This window comes from Monodelphis domestica, chromosome 2, assembly GCF_027887165.1.
Source record: "Monodelphis domestica isolate mMonDom1 chromosome 2, mMonDom1.pri, whole genome shotgun sequence".
NCBI lineage: Eukaryota > Metazoa > Chordata > Mammalia > Didelphimorphia > Didelphidae > Monodelphis > Monodelphis domestica.
The window spans coordinates 387708279-387731631 of record NC_077228.1 but is presented as its reverse complement, the minus strand read 5'-3'; the positions used below and the strand labels follow the sequence as shown (position 1 = coordinate 387731631).

At 34.4% G+C, this 23353-nt stretch overlaps 1 protein-coding gene across 5 annotated transcripts in view; it reads left to right on the top strand.

Moving 5' to 3' along the window:
- Positions 1 to 23353, top strand: part of MAN1A1 (mannosidase alpha class 1A member 1) — a 164845-nt gene that overhangs the window by 45434 nt on the left and 96058 nt on the right. For 3 of the 5 annotated variants that reach the window (XM_001369323.5, XM_007484497.3, XM_056818689.1), the window contains 2 exons: positions 4566 to 4681; positions 22295 to 22375. In XM_001369323.5, the coding sequence (XP_001369360.1) occupies positions 4566 to 4681; positions 22295 to 22375 (197 nt within the window). Of the gene's footprint in view, positions 1 to 4565; positions 4682 to 12851; positions 12888 to 22294; positions 22376 to 23353 lie in introns of all 5 variants that reach the window. The other 2 variants (XM_056818687.1, XM_056818688.1) reach the window with 1 other exon arrangement.

Here is a 23353-nt window from a genome sequence, read left to right as displayed (position 1 = left end):
TGCTCCAAACAGAGGTCACAGGTTAAGAGCCCTAGGAACATAGGGTTACAGGTCTGATTCAGAGAGACTTTGATTGGTTCCTGAGATGTGATAGACCAGCGCACATGGAAAGGAAATGACATGGAGAAAGAGGACTATAAAAAATGAGACCGTTGAAGAGATTGGGTCCTTCACTGGCGGTCTTTATGCGATTTGGCATTGGTGGCTCAGGCAGAAGACACTCTCATGGGCTGGTAAGATGAGGGTGGTAGGCTGGGAAATATTTTTCTATTTCCTTCCCTCCTTATTTCTTTCTTAGACTATATTTATATTAAAATTAAATTGTTAAAAGCTACTATCATCCTTATGACTTGAGTTCATTATTTTATAAATGGCAACCACAACAATCTTTTTTTTAAATTAATATTATATTTACAAACCAATTTCTAAATATTACATTTAGTATATTACATTTGGCATAACAGGAATTTTCAATATTATAATGTGGTCCTTTAAAGTTTGTGCTATGAAACCCTAATAAATAATTCTGTGGTATAATTATTATTTGCTAAGATGATTATCTCTTTTCCTTTTTCCCTCTTTCCTTCTTTCTTCCTTCAAGCCCTAGAACTACTTATCATTGTTTATTTCTTCTGCAGAGGATTTTAAGGAGAAAACAGGGTGAGGGTTTGGGGAGATAGTGTAGAAGGACAAGTTATTCTTTGGTTTCTCAAACCAGGAAACTGAATATATAGTTCATTCTAAATACAAGAAGCTCTGAAAGTGGAATAATCTAAAACTTTTTTAATTAAAAAAATTATCTTTTTCACCTAAAATCAAATTAGCTTCAGAGTAGACAGTGGCTCTTTAGATGTTCTCTTGATGGACAAAGGAAAAATTCTTTAGTTAGTGGAGAATAAAATCTTATAAAGCTTTAAACAGATCACATTTCCTTATTAACTTGATTAATTTTGAGACAGACAATCCAAATTCTTTTTTAAAAAAGTCTTATCTTCCATTTTAGAATAGATTCTGAGTATTACTTCCAAGGCAGAAGAGCAGTAATAATGGCTAGGCAATTTAGATTAAATGATTTGCCGATGGTCACACAGCGAGGAAGTGTTTGAAGCTAAATTTTAACCTAGGATCTCCTATCTCCAGTTAGTTCTGAGTCTCTATCCCCTGAGCTACATAGCTGCCCCATCCAAATCTTTGGTTGAGGTACAATTTCGTTTTGTTGAGGATTTTTAATAAAATACATCATATTTTTATTTGCAAATCTTTGTTTTACATGAATTTTCTGAAATGTGTATGTATTGTCATAGTATTTGACTTTCAGTGAAATTAACACAAAGGGGCAAATATGGATTAAGTATTATATAGATCTCTAAATGAAACCTTGCTTGGCTCAGTTAATTCATTTTGTATTATCATTCGAGTCTGTTCATCTCAACTTAGTAATATAAGGTTGGGCCACTTTGGATATTTTTTAGCATTCATTTTTTTAAAGTATTTCCTTTGGAACCTAATGAAAATCAAAGTACTCAGAATCATAGGATTAGATTCAAAGGCATCTCAGTCCAACACCCTCATTTTCCAGATGAAAAACTGAGACCTGGACAGGTTACATGAATTGCTCAAGATCACCCATAATAAGCAGATTTGAACTCTTATCTACTGTGCTACCTAGCTGCCTCCCTGAGAACTAACTTTAAAATCAGAGAGTTAACTTCAAAATTTAGAGAAGAATTTGTGATCATTAACTATGAAGCATCCAAAATAGTTTCAAAATCAAGAAGCTTTTTAGGACTTTTTTTTTTTCCTCAAGGTTGCATTGTACTAGTTAAGAGTATAACATTCAGATGAGTTTTACATTTATTAAGTGCCTTCTGGGTGTAAAGTCCAATGCTAGGAACCAGAGACCCAAAGTTAGTTAAGTTAGAGCTTCTAACCTCAATCTAATAGGTTCATAAGCTTTAGAAGTAAATGGGATATAAGAAATCCTCTAGTCTTAACTCCCTCATTTTATAGATGAAAACTAAGGCCCAGGTAGGTTAACTGACCCCAAATCCCACAGGTAGCAGAAAATAGGGTAGCAGAGTTTTAGAACCAAGAACTTCTGACTTGAATTGCCCATTCATTCAATTGTACCACCTTGCTTCCCACGACACATACACGGATTAAAATATCTCTTTTGGGAGAGACATATATTTTTATGTGGGTTCTAGCTTCAGACTTCTACCAGCAAGATGCTTAACCCCTTGATAAGTTAAAGCCTCTTCTGTGAAAAAGAAATCTGGTCATTTCATTAAGACAAGTTAAAAATATTAATGAGGCACATAGTGGTGCAATGGACAGCACTGAACCCAGAATCAGGAAGACAAGAATTCAGTACTCTGGGCAAGTCCTTTAACCTGTATGTGTCTATTTCCTCATCTGTAAAATGGGTATTGTAATAGCACGTACCTCCCAAGATTACTGGGGATGAAATTACATAATATTTATAAAGTGCTTTGCAAATCTTAAAGTGAAATGTAAATCGCTTGTTATTGCTACTGTTACTACTTCTGTTAACTACTAATATGGGTAATAACAATGCCAATACCATCTCAACCACCATTTTCTTAAATTTTCCAAACCCTCCTAAAAAAAAAGAAAAGAAGTAATGGTCTTGTTTACAACATAAATTTCTCTAGTCAACCTGACCTGCTAAGGAAAGAAGAGATTATATATTTGCACTTCATTTGAAACTAGAAAATCAAAACAAGACAATTGATATTTCAAGGAAAACTATTAACTGATAAGTTCCTATTTTGAAGTCATTTTTCTTTTTTGAACCGATACACTGTGAATGGTCAAATTGTAAAATAAAATTGACTCAGTGGAAAAAATTAGGTCCTTAAGATGTATTTCATCAAAGGTACTATATCCATTACTTTTTTTTCCATGAAGTGAGATTTAGAATTAACAAGAGAATTTTTGATTGTAAAGCATTTTAAAATTATACTATTAGCATTTTCTAATACAAATTTCTTTGTATTTTGGTTTGTGAAATGTTTACCTGTGAATTCCCATTTGGAGTGTTACATTCATCAGTGCAACTCTTTTTTGTCCAAAATACTGATTATCCATACCTTGGGCCCTGCAATACAATTAGAGGAAGAATAAACTTTTATAGTCCTTCTTCCATTCCATAATAGAATAAAAATGCTTCTTTCTTATCTTGTCTGACACAATTCTTGATAAATAAGCAACTCCTAATTATAAGAAATGGGTCATTTTTGCATGGGACAGGTACTACTTTTATACCTCCCAGACACAGTACAGTATTGCTGGCAGACTATTTGTATGCTTTTATTTTCTGTGTTCTAACCCATTGGCATAGTTACTTGAAAATTGATTATTCATATTTTTTTACAAAAAATTTACTTGAAAATGAATGTACTGACCTTGCTCAAGGAACAAGAGGGAGAAATAGGTTAATTCTTTTTTCCCTCTTTCCCAAATTGGTTCATTTATTCTCTACTGAATACATCTCATTTTGCTTTAGTAGCTATGATGTTTTAAATCATGGTGAATTAGTGGAGGGAAAGTACTGGATATGGAATCAGAATTTTCTCTGCCATTTCATAGCTCAGAGACCTTAGGTAGGACATTTAAGCTCTCTGAGACTGAAATTTCTTCATCTGTAAAATGGGGAGGCTGGTTCAGAAAGCAGCCCTTTTGAGCGCAAAGAAAACTGCTATTCAGAAAATTTGGAATAGTTCAGATTCCATGTGATGTGGGATTACTACTTTTATCACAACTTCCATGGGCCTCAGTTTTCTCATCTGTAAAATGAAGGAGGTTAGACTAAATTAATTTGCTTTCAGAGCCAGATCTGTGATCTTACCAACTAACACTACAATTTAAGTCAAATTATGCTTATTATATAGGTCATCATATGCAGGTATGGTTTCATGTAATTTTGCTGGGTTTTTAATTATATAATTCAAATTTACGCTAAGGGTCAATAATTGTTTAATTCAGACAAGTTAGAGATTAAATATATAGAAATCTATTTTATTTTACATAGGAAAAGTTATGTATGTTTCCAGTTCTTGCTTTGCATTATTTTTTTAAAAAACCCTTCCTTTCCATCTTGGAATCATTACTGCATAATGGTTCCAAGGCAGAAGAATGGCAAGGACTAGGCAATAGAGGTTAAATGACTTATGCAGAGATAGGAAGTGTCAGAGGCCAAATTTGAACCCAGGATCTCCTGTCTCTACATCTGGCTCTCAATCTACTGAGTTTCCTATCTATTTCCTTGTATTATGTTTTTGTTTCAATTTTGGCATTTGACCTAAATTTATATTTTTGTTCTATAAGAGAATTTTAGAATTTGATCATAAAATGTTTGTGTTTTTAATTCAAAATTTATCTCTTCATTTGAAAGATATTCATTATGTAGTTAATATTAGCCACTAACTGATCTGAATGAATATTCCTGACTAAAGAGATTTTTATTTCCAGGGTATGATCAGATTGTTAGCTGTATCTATAAAACACATTTTTTAAATTTAATAATTTTCTCATATTTTTAGGAAACATCCAAGGAGCAACAATAGTGGATGCCCTAGATACTCTTTATATAATGGAAATGAAAGAGGAATTCAAGGAAGCAAAAGAATGGATTGAAAAATATTTAGATTTTAATGTGGTAAGTTAAATGCAAGTTAGCATGATTATGTGCAAATTCTATCCTTTGAAAAATGAGCTGATGTTTTGCAGTAAAGCACCTCTGGTATTATACTACACCCTAGCCGTAACAAATCATAGTGCAGTTCTTACAATATTTCTTTTTCCCAAATTGTTTTTTTTTCCAAAATAGGAAAGTGGCTACTGTGGGCCTGCCTTCCCTACTGCCCCAGACCTATGCATGCTTCAGGGTAAATTAAGTCCCTTACCTTCATAAATAAACTAAATTTTGCCGTCACCAAAGAAGAAAAAAGATGAACCAAAAGTAAATAGTGGTTTAAAATTTTAGCATTGATGAAATACATCAGAACTGAAACTAGAAGTATTTCAGATAAATCATATCTAAGAAATTAGCCCGATAGGAATATCACAAGAATTTCTTTCCTCTAATAAAATTTCCTTATTAAAGACTAAGCAGATATAAATATAGCTAGTTAATACAGTGAAGAAAGTACTGGAATTGGAGTGAGGAAGACCTGTTCCAATCCCCATCTCAGTCGCTTACTAGCGATGTGAACTTGGACAAATCACAGCCTCAGCCTCAGTTTCCTCACCTGTAAAACAGATAATGATAGCAACCTGCTGCATGGGACTGTTGTGAGGGTCCAATGAAATCATAGGCAAAGTGCTTTGTAAAGATTAAAGCTCTCTACAGATGCTAGCTATTGTTATTGTTATAGCACTCTCCAAAACTGCTACATAATTTATTCCAACACATATAGGAGCTTCCAGCTCAAGAAAACAAAACAAGAGTATATTAAATTAAGACATTGAAAAGTAGTTGTTGTTTTAATTACTATATTGTGATGATGTAGTTTTAGCTAGTTTTGTTATTCTTTTTTTTTTTAAATCCTTACCTTCTGTCTTAGAATCAGTGCTGTATATTGGCTCCAAGGCAGAATGGTAAGGGCTAGGCAATGGGGGTTAAATGACTTGCCCTGAGTCACACAACTGGGGAGTGTCTGAGGACAGATTTGAACCCAGGACCTCCTGTCTCTAGGCCTGACTCTCAATCCACCCAGCTTTGTTATTCTAAGAAGAGTCTGCTCCCCTTAAAGTGGACCTTTCTAACCAATGGAAAATATTCTTTTTCCTTTATCATGAATCATAAGAGGGAATAAAACTTAAAATTTGACAAAATCTAAAGAAGAGTGCAAGGAGGGCCTCCTTCTGAGGCACAGGGAAAACTGGCCAGGGAGGAGGCCAAGTGCCTTGTCTGTCCTCTTGCCACAGTGTTGGGCTTCAGTGAGAGAGCCAAAGCCCTTGCCAGGTTATATTGGAAGACAATCATCACCTCTTTACTTACTGGTATGGCTAGCTCTTCATATATTTTTGAGAAATAGTGAACTAACAAAAGCATATTAGTTTAGTTTGCAATAAAATTATTGTTTCCTTTTGAATAACTTTAAAGTGCTTAATAGTTTTTCTTCTGCTGTAATATGTAAGTACTTTCCATATAAGAATCCTGTATTTCCCCTTAATTTATAATATTTATAATTTATTTATAATATATGCATAATAATATACTAAAATATAATGATTTATAATATTTACAATAAAGCTAGTTAACAGTTAAGTAACATTTTCTGGATCTTTTGTTATTATAACTAAAATGCTACTTGTTGTTACAACAATTTTTTTTCTATTAGTGTGATTTCCATCTCCTTCCTCTGACAAAACTAGACTATGTAAAAAATGAAGTTTTATCAAAAAAGAATGACTTCCTTATAAAAACCAACAAGAAGCAAAGTAAAAGTCCTTGTTTCATTTTTCTAATAACTTGTTATTGTATAGAGCAACACTTTTCTGCTTAGCTCAAAATAATAAATTTTAACAGAAATAACAACAGAGGAATTGTATTCAAAATTCAAATACAATTGAGTTTGTCTTTTTATTTTACTACAAAGGGATAATTCAATAAGGACTTGTCAAATTTAGTATATCATAGGTAATGGAAATGCATATAATAAATGGTCTTTATTAATTTATACTGCCAATAACTAAAACTTATTGTTTTAGCTGCAGAATGATAACAGACCATATTTACATTATCATTAATACAAAAAGTTCAAATAACTTTAAAAGTTGTTTAAAATCATACGAATGATTTGTATCTGGGAGTAGGAGAGATGGTTTTGCAGTAAGTTGTCCCGATTAACAGGAACTGCTTTTCAGGAAGCCTCGAATTGAAAAGCAGAAAGAGCATAATGTATATTCTAACTTATTGCAAACTTTGTTCTGAGAATATAGGTACGGAAACTTTTTTTTAATAATTAAAATTTGTCCTGGCAATTGAATATCTACCTGCTACCCCAAGAGAGGTTTCTAAGTCAATAACCCAGTTCAAAGAAGTAGAAATTATTAGAACTGAGAAATTAGTAGCTGGAGGAAAGGATACTTGTTTTCAAACAATAACCAGACTGTGTTTGCATTATCAATAGTACACAATTCAAATGACTTCAAGAGGTATTATTTGCATTCTTTTTTTTTTTAAACTCTTACCTTTGGACTTAGAATCGATACTCCTATTGGTAATAAGGCTAGGCAACAGGGGTTAAGTTGACTGATCAAGGGTCACACAGCTAGGAAGTATCTGAGGCCAAATTTGAACCCAGGAACTCATGTCTCCAGGCCTGGCCCTCTATCCACTGAACCATGTTGCTGTTTCCAAGAAGTACTTAAATTCATAGGAATGATTTGTACCTGGAAATAAAAAAGATGATTTTACAGCAGGTTTCATCAGTGAAATTCCAAACTGGAGGACAGATTCAAGGACTGTGCTATAATGAATTCTTCATTAGAGAATGGTCAATTGAGGCTAAGTATAGTAGTTAATGTTAATTATGATTAACTAGCTTCCCTTTCATGTCTGTGTTGCTATTCCCAATCTGTCTCTCTGTTCTTAATGGCTTTTTGAGGTTTATGCCCTCAATAACTGGGAGTTGTTCTTTCAGCTTTCCTCATCCATCCCTTTGATAGAAAAACAAATCAGTAATTTTTTGAGATCTTGCTATATTCAAGACACTCTATACTATGCAGTATGAAGAATAAAAATGAATATGGCAACATCAATGTCCTCGTGAACTTTACAATGTAGGTCAGAAGTTCTTAGCCTATAAACTTTTTTGGTTTTTAGCAGTTCAATAATTATATTTCAATATAATTAGTTACCTTTGTCATATAGGGAGTATGATACAGCTAGGTGGCATAATCAATAGAACCCACAACTTGGAATCAGGAAGATCTAAGTTCAAATCCTTCCTTACTCATCGTGTGACCATCCCTTTCAGCCTCAGTTTCCTCATTTATAAAACAGTAGTGATAATAGCACTACTCTGACCAGAATCATTAGAAGATTAAAGGAGATAACCTGTAAAGCCTGGTGTAAATCTTAGTGCTATGTAAATGGCTGCTGAATATGCTTGGATTTTCTAAGGCCAACAAAAAAGATTAAGAATTTCTGGTCTAGGGGCAGCTTGGGATAGAGAGCCAGGTCTCCAGTCAGGAGGACCTGGGTTCAAATGTGAACTCAGACAAGTTCCTAACTATGTTGTCCTGGGCAAGTCATTTAATCCCAATTTGCCTAACTCTTGACATTCTTCTGGTTTAGAATTGATACCAAGTTAAGGGTTCTTTTGGAAAATCTCTGGTCCAGTTGAAGAATGACCTAATTTGAGAATTCAACATTAAAAGAGAAGTACAAAATCAAGATAACAGTAGAAAAGATATCACAAAGTAATACATGCCTAATTGCCATGTGAATCATAAAATGGCAGAGATTATTTCAGATTGGGGATAATCAAGAAGGAAAAGTTTACTAAATAAGTCTTGAAGGATGAGTAGATTTTATTGTATCACTCATATGACATTTTATCAGAGCAAAAGCTTTACAATTACAAAGCATGCAATTTACTTTATTTAAATAAAAAATAAAAGAATAATAAAGAAAACATTTACATTGCCAAGAAAACCAAACCCCATGGGATGATTTATAAGATGGTTGGGTTATAAGCTATGACTGCTTTTCTGATTTTTTTTTTGGCTGTTAACATCAATGTTAATAAAAGTTTATATTTAAAGCTGAAAAAATGTATTCTTCATGCTCATTTATTCTTTATACTAACCTTCTGAGGTAGATAGAAATATATTATTAACTACAAAATTAGGAAACTGAGGCCCAAGTTAAGTCACTTTCCCAAGAGCCAGAGCCAGGACTAGGAGCTGTTTCCCAATTCTAAACTTAATACTCTTTCCCCTATTGCATGCTGCCTCTATCTAAGCATGTATCAATTTGTTCATTCAACAAATGTTTATTAAGCATCTCTTTTTGAAGGAGCACTGAGTAAAGTGCTAGGAAATGAAAAAATTATTTAAGAACATAGTTCCTTCTCTCAAAGTCTATCAGAAGGATGTAAATTATAGAACTATTAGGAAGAAGACAGGATTGGAAAAGGAAAGGCTTCATGTGGACAAAAGAATTTGAGTTAGACCTTCAAGGTGAGGTGAAGTGGTAAAAAGAGGACATTCCAGGCACAGGGAAAGGCATAAGCAAAGTAATATGAAATTATAGCTTTAGTTCTGGAAGGTATCTGTGAAGCCATCATATTCAACCTCCTCATTTACAGACCCAGAAAAGTTGAATGACTTATCCCATGTCACAAATTTAGTATCTCAAATTATAACTTGGGAGTTTCTTTACTCTAACTCCTGTACTCTGACCACTACATAACACTGCCTGGCATGGAGGTAGAAAAGTAAAGGACAGGCTGAAGGATCATTTACGTTAAAATATTTATGCTGAAATGAAGCTCAAAATGTAGAATGGAAGACCTTGGAATGTCAGACAAGAAGACTGCCCCTGTAAGGCAGTTGGAAGCCAATGAAAATTTTTGATCAAAGAATAGAATTTCCTAACTTAAATTCATAAGGAAGATAAGTCTGGCAGTAGTACAAAAGATGGGTTGGAGGGATGAGAATAGAGGTAGAAAGACCCTTTAAATGACTATTAGAGTAGTCCAGGCAGGCAATAATGAGGACTTGTACTGTGGTCTTGTCCTGGAAAGAACTCAATAACAAATTTCAGAGATGATATAGAAACAGAATCAATGAAAACTGATAAAAGCTTAGTTATGAGAGATAGGTAAAAGAGAAGAATCAAAAGTAATACCAAATTTTTGTACACGAGAGACAGGTTTAGTTTGATTTTAGGTTGAATTTGTGATTGAATGAGATAGCCAAGTACAAATGTCTTGGGGCCAATTGGAAATACAAATTTGGGGAAAAAAATTCAAAGCTAGAGATAAATATTGGAAATTATTTGTGTAGATGTAGTCATTGAAACTAAGGAAATAAATTTGATTTCCAAGGGAGAGAGTATGTGAAAAGAAGAAAAGATGAACAAGGACAAAACCTTGAAGAACATATAGCAACTGGGAGACATATAGTTAGAGAAGTTGTAGGAGAATCAAGGGAATGAAGTATCTCTGAAGCCAAGGTAGTAGAGAGTAAGCAATTGGAGTCACTCGACTCATAAATAGTAGAATTGGAGGTGCTAAAAATCATGAATGTTGACTTGCAAGAGGTCTCCAGCCAGGGAGAATACTCCAGGAATCTATCCTTAGCCCTGGGTTGTTAATTTTTCAATAAATTTTATTTGGGGTTTATCTGAATTTGACAAAACACCAGTGAATATATACATAGAAATGAAAAAAAGCAGTATAAATGAAACCACGTCTCCGTTACCTACAGCTTGTTTTTTTAAATATATAATTTGTTCAGCACACAAGTTCAAAAGCTGTTCTACTTGCTTTTCTCTATGAACCTGCTTCTGTTCTGTGTACTTTTTAAAAAATGCTTCATTGGCAACCTTTTTTTTTTACATCACTCTCATCTCCCACTTTTTCTACATCTCCCTCTCCTTAAAAACTCTGCCGTGTAAACAATAAGAAAAATAAATCTGAACACCGACTGTATCTGCAAATATATCTCTCATTCTCCTCTCGTTCATTACCTCTTCCAAAAGATGGGGAACATGCAACACTGGTTCTTTGGAGTCCTGACTGGCCATATGTAGATCCAAGTTCCTAGTTTTTTCTAACTTGTTTTTTTTTTCTTAATGATATTTTAAACACTGTAATGATTGTTCTCCTGGTTCTTATTGCTTCTAAAGCAATCTATATTCTTCTATAAGCTTCTATAAATCATAAAGATTTTCCAGGTTGTTTGAATCCTTCCCTTTAATCATTCCTTACATTATAACAATATGCCATTGCATTCATATATCCAAATTTGTTTAGCCATTCCCATCTGATAGGTGTATGGTAGAGTCTCAGATTTCCCTTATTATTAGTGATTTGGAACAGTTGTTCACATAATAGTTGATAGTTTTCTTTGCTTTTGAGAGCTAGAACTACCTGTCCACATCTGCTGACCATATCTTTTGGGATAATGGCTCTTTTTAATATATACATATACATACTTACACACACATATATAATGAATATATTAATATATATATAACAATAGCAATAACAACTTGAATTTATATTGTACTTTAAAGTTTGCAAAGCACTTTGCATATGTTATGTCACTGAATCCTCACTACACTCTTAAAATATTGGTGCTAAAATTATCTCCATTTACAGATATTGAAGCTAAGAAAGTTAGAAAGTTTTAAGTGGTTTGCCCAGGGTCCCACAACTAATTAGTGTGTGAGGCAGGATTCAGATTCATGGTTTTCTGATTCTAAGGGTAGTTCCATATCTACTGAGCTACATATATGGTATGAAAAGTTGATCTAACCTTAATTTCTACAAGAGTGCTTTCCATTTTTCTTAGTAATACTATACCTCTATATTAGTTTATTTCTAAATCTTGTTCCTAAACTATCCCAGTGGTCACTATTTCGCTTATAAATCAGCACTAAATTGTTTTGATGACTATAGAGCAGTAGTACAGTTTGAGATTTGGGAATGTTGGGTCCACTTCATTCCTATTTTTTAAAGTTGTGATTTGTGAGATTCTAATCTTTTGATCTTCCGGATGGATTTTTTTTAAACTATTTTTTTCTAGTTATAAATTAATCCCCTAGTAGTTTAATTGATATGGTGCTGAATGAGTAACTTAATTTAAATAGTATTATCATTTTTAATATGCTGGCGCAGATCAACCACAATCAATTAATATCTTTCCAATTATTTAGGCCTATTTTTATTTCTGTAGAGAGTGCTTTGTAGTTAGAATTCCTGTGTGTGTCTCAGTAGTTAAGAGCTACCAATTGTATTCCTACTGTAGTTAATGAATGCAATTTCTCTTTCTAACTTTTCTTGTTGGGTTATATTGGTAATATACAAAAAGGATGAACATTTCTGTGGGTTCATTTTTTATCCTGCTGCTTTACTGATGTTATTAATTCTAATTAATTTCTTATTAAATCTCTACAGTTCTCTAAGAATACCATGATCATTTGCAAAAAATGATAATTTTCTTTCCTCTGAGCATGCTTTTTTCCTTGATTTCTTTTTCTTGTCTTGTTTTGTAAGCTTTTCTAGTACTGTGTGAAATTAGTAATGGTGATATTGAAAATTCTTGTTTTATCCCTTTTATTGCAAAGACTAAAAGACTTTTTCTATTGCATATAATGCTCATTTTTAGTTTTGGAGAAATTTTATCATATTAAAGAAATATTCATTTTATTCCTATGCTTTAAAAAAAAAACTCTTTCCTTCTGTCATAGAATCAATATTGATTCTATGGTAGAAAAGCAGTAAGGGCTAAGCTAGGCTTAACAGGGGTTAAGCGACTTGCCCAATTTGAGCCCAGGACCTCCTGTTTACAGTCCTGGCTCTCTATCTACTGGGTCACCAAGCTGCCCCCATTCCTATGCTTTTTAATGTTTTTGTCAATAATGGATGTTGTATTTTGACAAAAAGCTTTTTCATCTATTGATAGGATCTCATGATTTTTATTGTTTTTGATATTTATATGTCTTATTATGTTTATAATTGTCTTGTTACGCAACCAATCATGCAATGCCCATATAAATCCAAATTTTATTCAGTATTTCTGCTTTAGTATTCATCAGGGATATTGGTATATAGTTTTCTTTCTCTCTTTGTCTCTCCCTGGTTTAGGTATCAAGACCATATTTGTATCATAAAAGGAGATTGGTAGGATCCTTTCTTTTTCTATTTTTGCAAATAGTTCCTATAATAGAATTAATTGTTCTTTGACTGTTAGAATTCACTTGTAAATATATCTGGACTTTATTTTTAAATGGGAATTCATTCATAGCTTGTTCAATTATTTTTTCTGAAAACAATTTATTTAAATTCTCTTTTTGTTCAATTCTGGGCATTTTATATTTTTATGACCCATTTCATTTGTTATTTTGTTGGCAAATAAATTCTAGTAATTTATTTGTTGTGAATTCTGATTTTTATTTTTGGTATTGGTAATTTGATTTTTTCTCTCTTTTTAACTGGATTTACAACATTTAACTATTTTAAAAGATTTTTCCCAGAAAACTAGCTCTTACTTTTGTTTCTTAATTCAATGGTTTTTTATTTGAATTTCATTATTATTTTGTTTGATTTTCAAATTTTCTACTTTTTTCTCTTGAAGATTTTTAATTTGTTGCTTTTATTGTTTTTTTTAGTTTTATGCTCAATCATTGTTCTCTTCTTTCTCTCTGTTGTGAATATTGGTGTTTAGAGATTAATTTTCCTATCAGGACTACTTTGGCTGCATTTCAAAAGTTTTGGTATGTTGTCTCGTTATTTTCTTTGATGAAATTATATATTTTTTCTATGACATGTTCTTTGACCAGTCAATTCTTTAGGATTTAGTTAATGCATCTCCATGTAATTTTAAATCCTTTCTTCAAAAGCCATTTGTTAATTATAATTTTATTGTGTTTAGCATTTCTGCTTTTTTACATTTGTTTATGAAGTTTATTTGCCTTAGCATATGGTCAGTTTTTGTAAAAATTCCATGCTTAGGTGCATATATTTATATTCCTTATTATTCACATTAACTAGAAGGCTATCATAGCTAACTTTTCTAAAGTTCTATTGAGTTCCTTAGCTGCTTCATTATTTATCTCTTTGTTACATTCTCTTAGGTCTGAAAGAGGTCCCTGTTATCACATTGCTGTCTATTTCTGCTTTTAATTCAATTAAATTGTCATTTAAGAATTTAGATGCTATGCCATTCTGAGATTATAAATTAAGTATTAATATTGTTTTACTGGCAGTATGAGCCTTAAGAATAATATAATTTCCCTATTTTTCTCTTTTAACCAGGTTTGCTTTTACTGTTACCTTATCTGATACTGTGGTTTTTTCCTTTTTTTTAATTTCTTATGAAATATTAAAAAATTCTCTCTAATCTCTCATTTTAACTCTTTGTGGATTATGTTTTTTTAACTGCAGTTTTCATGATCAGCATATTGGTGTACTCTGCTTTCTAATTCATTCTGTTATCCTCTCCAGGTTTTGGGTTGAGTTCATCCTATTCCCATCTAGATTTCTGATTCCTAATTATTTTCCTATATCCTATTTCCTCCTCCTTTACAATGAAGCAGGTGAAAGAAAGATTGTGATCAGCACTAGTGATATTTAATTAAATCAATATGCTTCCACTTTACTTCCCCTACTTTTTTTTCACTCCTGGGCCTCATCATTGATTCTTATACTTTTTTGCTTCCTTTAATCTTGTCCTTTAGATCCACTCCTACAGATGAAGTTGTTTGCCTGTCATTATTCTCTTGGCTCTCTTAAATTCTCCTCTTTCCCTGCCTATTTCTCTGTTAAGATGAATGTTTTTATAAGACAAACTTTCTGCATATGTGTGTGAGGGTAGGTGGTGGAAGTGGGGTGAGGACATAGCTATATGTATGTTTTCAAATCTCCTTTTTCTGGTTTAGATGTTACTGAAATATTTGTGCTGTCTAGAGATTTGTTCCATCTATTTTTATATAATCTCACACACCAACTATAAGGAATAGTAATTCCAACCTTTTCTTCATTTCTTCTCTACCCTTTTCCTCCTTTTTTTAACTTTTTCTTTTTCCTTCTCTTTTCTTTTGTCTCTTAAGACGACCTTCTTACAAAAAAAGGAAAACTGACCTCAATCTCTTATTTAATTCTCCATTTTTACTTGAAGTTAGTAGGATTCAGAAGGAACCATTTTTTCCCCAACTTGTGAAATGCATTTAGGATAAATGCATTTATTTTTCTATGTTTCTCATGACTCCTGTGTTTTCAAAGTTTCTAGTCAGCTCCATTTTTATTCTCTCTAGCTGCTTGCCATAATTTTTATTTGACCTGAAAGCTCTATATTTTGGCTATGACATTTCTAGGAGTTTAAATTTTAGAGTTTCTTTCAGCAAGTTCTTTCTGTATCCACTTTGCCCTTAGGTTCTAATAAATCTGGCAGTTTTTAGCCATGATTTCTTGAAATACGGTGTGGAATAGGGTTTGAACATATTTTTTAGCACATTTAATGATTATTAAACTGTCTCTGCTCAAACCTTTTTTTCTGTTATTTTTGATAGTGAATACCCTAACTTTCCCCTTGTTTTTTCCAATCTTTTTATCTCATTTTACTGTTAATGTCTCATGAAATTATTAATTCCTTTTTTATCTTTTCTAGTTTTCAGGAAGTCTACTACTTACTTGTTTAAGGTTTTTAACCTTCTGTTCTGAGTTATGTTTTTCTATTAATTTTTTCTCAAGGGCTCTTAGTTCATTCCTTATCTCTTGCTTGTATTCTTATAACTACTCTTGTAATCCTTGTGGCAAAACCATTTTCCCCCCTCTGTGGTTCTTCTTATAGAGTTACTTTTTTTTCTTCATTGGCAATTTTTTACTAATATGTATTTCTTCCTTTATCTCAGATGTCTTCTTTTATTTATTCATATCTCCAAAATCATTTTAGCATTTGGAATTTTGTTCCAGAACCAGGCTCTGCCCCATTCTTGCTGTCTTGGATGAGGTTGTCAGGCCCTGCTGTTTTTTGTTTTTTGTTTTTTTCTGACCTCTCTTTCCTGAGTTTTTGCCACTGACTTTTACTTCACATGCTAATAGCATTGGCCAGTTTCATTTTTCCTCATCTGAGCTCTTCAACTGACTCTACTGACTTACGGCACTGAAGTTGTCTTGTCTTTTTGATTAGGGTGTTGGGAGAGACCTTTGTTTTTCCTCCTGGGGTTTCCCTAAGTGGGACTAATGTGGCTTTAGTTTTCCCTTGGACTTCCATGGAATATAACCAATTCCCAACCTTCTAGTACTTCCCCAGGCAGGCTTTGAGTGGTCTTCTGCTATCCCCTAGGGCTTCTTTCATAAAGGCACTACATGATCTGTGCCCCATAAGACTTCCCAAGATATTGGGTAGGGTGGCATGGGTATTGTACCCCCAAAACTATAGAAGTGTTTCAGGCAAACTATAAGCAAGGAAATTCCTTTGCTCCTTTCTATCCTTGTGACTTCTAACACAAAACATCTGATAACACCTATAAGACCCTGAGAGAATTGCCCTCCATGGATCTGAATCATCCTTAAATTTGAGATGGACAGAGAGATACACCTCCTTGATATCATCAAGTTGCATCTCAGACATCCATTTGTCCTCTAAACTTATGAGGGCCACCCCCTCTGTCTTAAGACCAACCTTCCCCCCCACCCCCCCAATGCCTCAGTGCATACCACTCTCGAGTCATGTCTTCACCATTGCAGAGTATAAAGACCCCAGAATTGATGTCATCTGGGAACAGCTTTCCATCTATGCTGCTCCACCTAGGAGGCAGTCTTCCACCTACGCTGTCCTCCTGGCCAGATTCAACATTACCTTCTAAATTAATAAATTTCAGCCCAAGCCCCCACAACAGGGATATCCTTTGTCCTTCCATTCTCCAGTCAGAAAAAAATGTGTTAGGCTTCAACACTGGCATGCCTTTGGTTTCTCTGCCTTGTTTCAATGTCCTCATCTAGCTTTCTTTTTTGTGTGATCTTATGTTGGTTGAAGGTCCTTCCTGATGTCTCTTTTTAGATTTCTTGGTCATTCAATCTGATTCTTTTTATCATTGCTAGGATGATGAAGTGGGAGAATTGGGCCCCTATCTGACCTGTCACTCAAAAATACATAATTATCCCATTGTTGTTAACATTTTTATTTATGACTTAATTAAATGCGTAGGTGGCTAGGCATATATCCATTTGCTGATGACTCAGTGCTAGGAAAGATAGCTAGCATATTGAATGATAGAGGTAGAATCAAAAAGTTCCTGATAGGACAAAGCATTACATTAATTCTAGGGATAGCAGTTGGGATAAGGAATGGATCTTTGACTTCATTGGTATTTTTAAAAATCCCCAAGGAGGACTTTCTCTTTATCTATGCCAGGCAGCATTTTCTCTGCAAATCTCATTCTTAGAAAATTATTTATAACACAACAAATTGCCAGTGCTTTTCAGCCAGTATGACAGGACATGAATCCAGATGTTCTTGGTTCTGAGAAAAGTTCACTATCTGTTATACCAGGGTTCAGTGCACACTGAATCAATTGAGAGAAAATTCAGTACCAGTAAATCCAAAACTTTACAATTGGGTTCAAAAAATAAACTTCATAAGGCTATCGTATTTGAAGCAAAGTTAGATAGCAACCTGTCTGAGACAGATCTGGGCATTTTTGTAGGTCAGCAGTATGATATCCAACCAAAGAAATGAACTGAACTCTGAGTCTACATTAAGAAGGCCATCGTTCTCTACTCTTTGTCCTAGTTAGACCATACATCCAGGAGTACTGTATTCATTTCTTCAAACAACAGTCTAAGAATGACTCTTAAGCTAGAAATTGAGAAAGGCAATTAGGATGGTTAAGGGCCTTGTATACCAGACATCTGATGCCACTGGGTATGTTTAGCCATCAGAAGAGAAGATTCAGGGGCAACATGATGATGATGTTTGCCTTCAAGTGTTGAAAGAGGGACCAGACTTGTTCTCTTTGACCCAGGATGAAATTACAAAGATCACAATTTATAGCTAGAATTTATATAACACTTTAAAGTTCGCAAAGCCTTTTACAAATATTAGCACATTTGATCCCAACTCCCTGGAGAAGCAGGTGCTATAGATGAAGAAACCAAATCACAAAAAAGTTAAGCAGTTTACCCAGGCCTACCAGCCAGTTAAGTGTGAGGCAAGATAGGAACTCAAATCTTCCTTGCTCAGCATCTCATATTCTCCACTGCTCCAACTAGGTACCTCATTTAGACTTAATTTCAGAAAAAAATTTTCTTAACAGGGCTCTCCAAAGTAGAGGGATTTGCCTTGGGAGATAATAGGTTCTTCATTGTTGTATGTCTTCTAGCAGGTGTGGTAGAGTTGTTTATTCCAGTTGTGCCTGACTCTTTGTGACCCCATTTTAGGTTTTCTTGGCAAAGATTCTGGAGTGGTTTACCATTTCCACCTCTAGCTCATTGTACATATGAACAACTGAGGCAAACAGGGTTAAGTGCCTTGCCCAGAGTCACACAGCTAGTAAGTGTCTGAGGCCAGATTTGAACTCAGAAAGATGAGTCTCCCTGAGTAAAGGTCTGACATTACCAATTGTTCTACCTAGCTAGAAGTGAGGATTCTTTTTTGTTTATGAATTAGGTTACCTGGCTGTTGACATTTTTTCCAATTTTAGAATTTCATGATTCTTTGCAGTGGTCAGCAGATGATGCAGGGAAGTCAAATAGGTAGATAACTTCAAAACAACATTGCATTGGTAATCTTTTAAGAGACAAGTTTCCATAAAATGGTGAGGAATACAAACTGCAGTAGATTGTGTAAAGTCTGAAAGTGATCAAGCAGAGACATCAGATGTAAACTTTGAGACATTAAGCAGTGAAGGGGAAATGATAGAGAAAAATGGTGTCCCCATTCCTGACTGGTGTGAGCAATAGTGTGGAAATGTAAGGAGCACTGGAGTGGAGTCCCTGAAGATATCCATAAGCTGGGAAAAATAGATTGGATTGTGGAAAAAGTTGGCTACCAGGCTAATGAGTTTAGAACTTAACTTATAAGCAGTAGAAAATTGTTTAAAGTTTTTGAAGAGTTGAATGATCAAAAGAGAACATGAAGTATTTGCAAACCTTAAACTGCTTTATAAATGCTAGTAGTGTTGATGAGGAGGAGATGATGATAGTGGTGATGGTGCTATTTTGGAAAATTTATTCCCAGTACCAAAAGTCTTAGAACTGAAAAAGACCTTAGAACAGAGATGGAGTGCCAGACCGTGCCCCCACCCCACCCCCCAGACTAAGTGTCTTTCCCATGCCCTCCCAAAGGCCACATTTTGTGCCCCTCCCCCACAGAGTGCCAAGTGCACCCTGCTTCCCCCACTTACTTCATCTTGGGGAGCAAGGAAGCACGCCCCTTGGACTGCTGGGTAGGGGTTGGGTGATATAGTCAGGCTTGGGGAGAGGGAAAAGTGAGGAGCACAAGCAATCTGCTCTGCTCCCCTCTAGTTATGTGAGCTATGATCCCCTCCAAACCTAGCTCCTCTCCAAAGTGGAAATTGAGGGGACCTCAAAAATTTCAAAGTACACCCTCTTTAGCCACTATTCAAGAAATCAGAAGCCATTTCAAATGCAACGCTTTATTGAAAAAGAAAGAAAAAAAGCAAAAAAAAGGCAAAAAAGCCCTAGTTTACAGGAAAACCCCTTATTTATAGGAAAATATAACCCTCAAGTTAAATGACATCATCCTGACACATTTACCCCAACACAGTCCAGCCAAGGCCTGTATCCTCCAAATGAACCTTTTTAGCAAATGGTCTAGGGTTGAAGTCAGGTATTAATCTGGATTCAGGGCTGATTGGGAGATGCTCTCTTCCAGAAGTTTAAGCCTACCTTTCTTCCTCTGGCAGGCACCCCTTTGAATGCAAATTGAACAGGCTCTGTCAGGGGATTAAGAATGCAAATTAAAGCAGACCAAATTTGCTTGTGAAAGAAACTAGGGAATAGCTGAAGAGTCTGTTAGCCTAGCCTAGAGTTCATAAAACTTATTCCTAAATCACTACACTACAGTTCTGAACATTTTTAAAGTACAGACTCAAAAGACATATCCCCAGATCCTAAAAATACTAGGTATAGAAAAGACACTGGTTGCTTCTGTTAGAAAAGACATAAATTGTTTCTGCCTCACTCAGGCCAAAGGTAATTAAGAGGCCCTTGTATTCTGAATGGGGTGGGACAGTCTTGACCTGTAAGGGATGCTGTCTGGAAGAGACCTGCATACTGACTCCTACTGGGGAAGAACCCTGTACTGCAGGGCTGCACTGGGTCCTTGGCATGCATTGCCCACAGAGAGGTCTATGTGTGCTGTCTCTGGCATATGTGCCACCAGTTCACCACCATGGTCTCAAACCATCTCACTCTACCTCTCCATTTTTGCACATTTAAAAACCTCAGAATAGTTCAAAGAGATTAAGGGATTTGTCTGAGGTACAGAGAGCAGTAAGTAACAAAGTGGAAGGTTGAAACATAGTCCTGGCATTCAGTCCTGAGTTATTTCTATGATCCTGTACTACCTCTTTGTATTTATTATTATTTATCTTTTTCCTACAACACACTCTTCTACTCCTCATTTTCAATGTTTGAAGGGAAAGCAATGACACGGGTGCTTAATAAGTGTTAGTTGACTTACTGGCTTGATTTGGTTCACAGCCTTATCTTGAAGTCCAATTCAATAAGCTTTGAGCTAAGCTTACTCTATACTGAAGACCTTTTTAATTAACCATTTCAAGTAATTATTGTGCTAACAACAAACTCCATCCCCTACTAAGTAACATGGGGGCTAAGTACTCACTGAAAGTGGGGAAGGAGGAGAGGATAAAACCAAGTACTGCTACTCAACTGATTTCTTATCATCTTTTTTGTTTTCCAACTAGTTTGCACAACTTTTTTTATGGTTTAGGTGGAAGACAGGCTCCAAAATATTTGCTCTAAAATGTTTTCTCCATACATTCTACTAATTAGAGATTAATTCATCTTAATAACCTTCTTTTTGGAGATCTAATATTCTCCCAGCCACTAGTCTGGAAATAGTTTTTAATGATTCATAAACATTTTTCCTATATTATATTCCTCTTAGCTCAGTCTTTTACTTATCCCCAATTCTTCTCTCCTTTGTTTCTAATCCCCATCCACAAATCTGTAGCCAAATTCCTCAAACTCACTACACTATAGTTTAAGCTGGAAAGTATTGTCTTAGTTCTATCTTCCATTCATTAAGGTAGGACATTTCTTCTGTCTTTAAAAGAGCTTGGTACACTGAGTATTTGAAGAGTCTATGATTTTATCTGTGCAGGTGTAGGTATTTCATCATGTAAGTCTTACCTAGAGAGATGCTTGAGGCACAGAGGTTAAGTGTTTTGTCCAGGGTTACACAGCCAGTAAGTTCCATGGCCTTGATCTGAATCGAAATCTTCACGAACCCAGGCCCAGCACTTTGTATTACTACTATGCTTATCTTTTAGATAAATATTAATATCCAAAATATTTAGAAGTTGTTTGAATAAATCTTAGTATGGTTTTTGTTGAATTCTGCCTCCTTCCTCTTTACCCCTTCCCCTCCAAAATCCGTAATGTTCTTAAATAATATTCCTCATAAATTTGAAAGATAATTTATATAGTACTTTGAAGTTTGCCAAAGCACTTTGCACATATTATATTTTAAATTTCACAACCCTGAAGGGAAGGTACTATTCTTACCCTCACTTTACAGATGAGGAAACTGAGGGAGATGGAGGTTAAGCATCTTGCCCAGAGTCACAAAATGTCCAAGGGGGGATTTGAACTCTAGTGTTTCTGACTCCAAATCTAGTGCTCTATCTACTATGTCCATTTAGATAGCTTTAATAATGCCACCATTTATTTATAGTATAAAAGCTATATTTGAGTGACTAAATTTTGTGCATGGTAGATATTATTAAATATTTGTTTCATTAAATTATAACAACTGGAATAATAACATTAAATTGTTTATTCAAAGCTTTTTAGGTGGTTGGAAGAAAATATTAAGTAATAGTTTTAAGGATTGGTCCTACATGTAATTTAGAGATGAATACCTGTAAGTGAACAATAATAGAAGAGAAAAAGATATGCAAAATAAAATAAATTTTGAACTGGGATTCCATAATATATAGGACAGGGTTGTCAAACCTTTTAGAGATCAAGGACTGAAACTGTACCTTCAAGCTGCCTGTGAACCCACCCTCCCAGCCCCCCACATTACCCCAGACAGCAGAGGGAGGAAGTAGGAAGAGCTCCCATTTAGCTGCTGGGCAGAGTGTGGGGACATGTGAAAAACAGATTACTATTACAAATAATGTGATTTGAGACTTTTAAAAATATTCAGTTTTGATTCATTTAAGTAGATTTTTTCACCCTCAGAACAATAGATATGTAAATTATTTTTATATTCTCTCATGTAAAAAAAATCATTAGCAGCTATCATGTATGACCAAAACAAAAACAAAGGTATTTATTCTTCTTTGTTTAAACTCATGTATTTTTTTCCCTCTTAGAATGCTGAAATTTCAGTTTTTGAAGTGAATATACGTTTTGTTGGTGGACTTCTCTCAGCTTACTATCTCACTGGAGAAGAGGTAAGATAAAGAAAAGAGAGACAGAGAGAAAGAGTGTGTGTAAATCTGGGAAGATAAAGAGGAGGGAGAGAAAGAAATGGGAAGGGGGAGGGAGAAACAGAAAGACAAAAGAGAGGACAAAATAGTTCAAGTTATAGTAAAATGGTAATGGGACTCAAAAGTCATGGGAAGTTATTTTTAAAAATTAGAAATATTAATTTAGTTCACCTAGAAAAGTGAAGCCTTGAACAATGGATGTGATAGTTATCCTTAAATACCTGAAGGTCTGTCATATGGAAAAGAGATATTCTTTGTAACCAAAGAGGGCAAAACTAGGACTAGAGAGGCCAATTTTGGTTTCAGATAATGAAAATCTTTACAATTAAAATAGACTACTGATAATAAATTATTATAAATATTAATATCTTGTTTGGCTATTTACTTAGCATTTTATCTTTTAAGAGAAATATATAAAAATATGTAAGAAATGTTACATATATCATAACATAGCAGATGATCTTTCTCTATTTGTATGGTTAACAATGTTTATCAACATTAATATCAGTTCTTTTATAAATATTGATACCATTAAAATTTCCTAATAAGATTATATAACACTTTACTATTTGCAAAGAGCTTTACATATCTTATTTGATGCCCACAATAACCCTATGAGGTAGTTGCTATAATTATCTCCATTGTATCACTGAGGAAATTAAGACTGAAAGAGGTAAAATAATTTACCCAAGGTCACACAATTAGTAAGTATTTGAGGTAGGATTTGAACTCATGTCTTCCTAACTCTAAGTCCAAAACCATCAACAATTGCCTCGCTCGCTGCCTCTATATGTGAGAGAAAATTCCTTGTCACTGGAGATGTTTAAGCAGATGCTGGCTGATATGTCAGATGTTGTATAGAGGAAAACTGATCTAAGAAGATTTGTAGGCACTTTTTCAAATCAAAAGGTTCAGTAGTTTTGTGCCTAGATGGTTTATGTA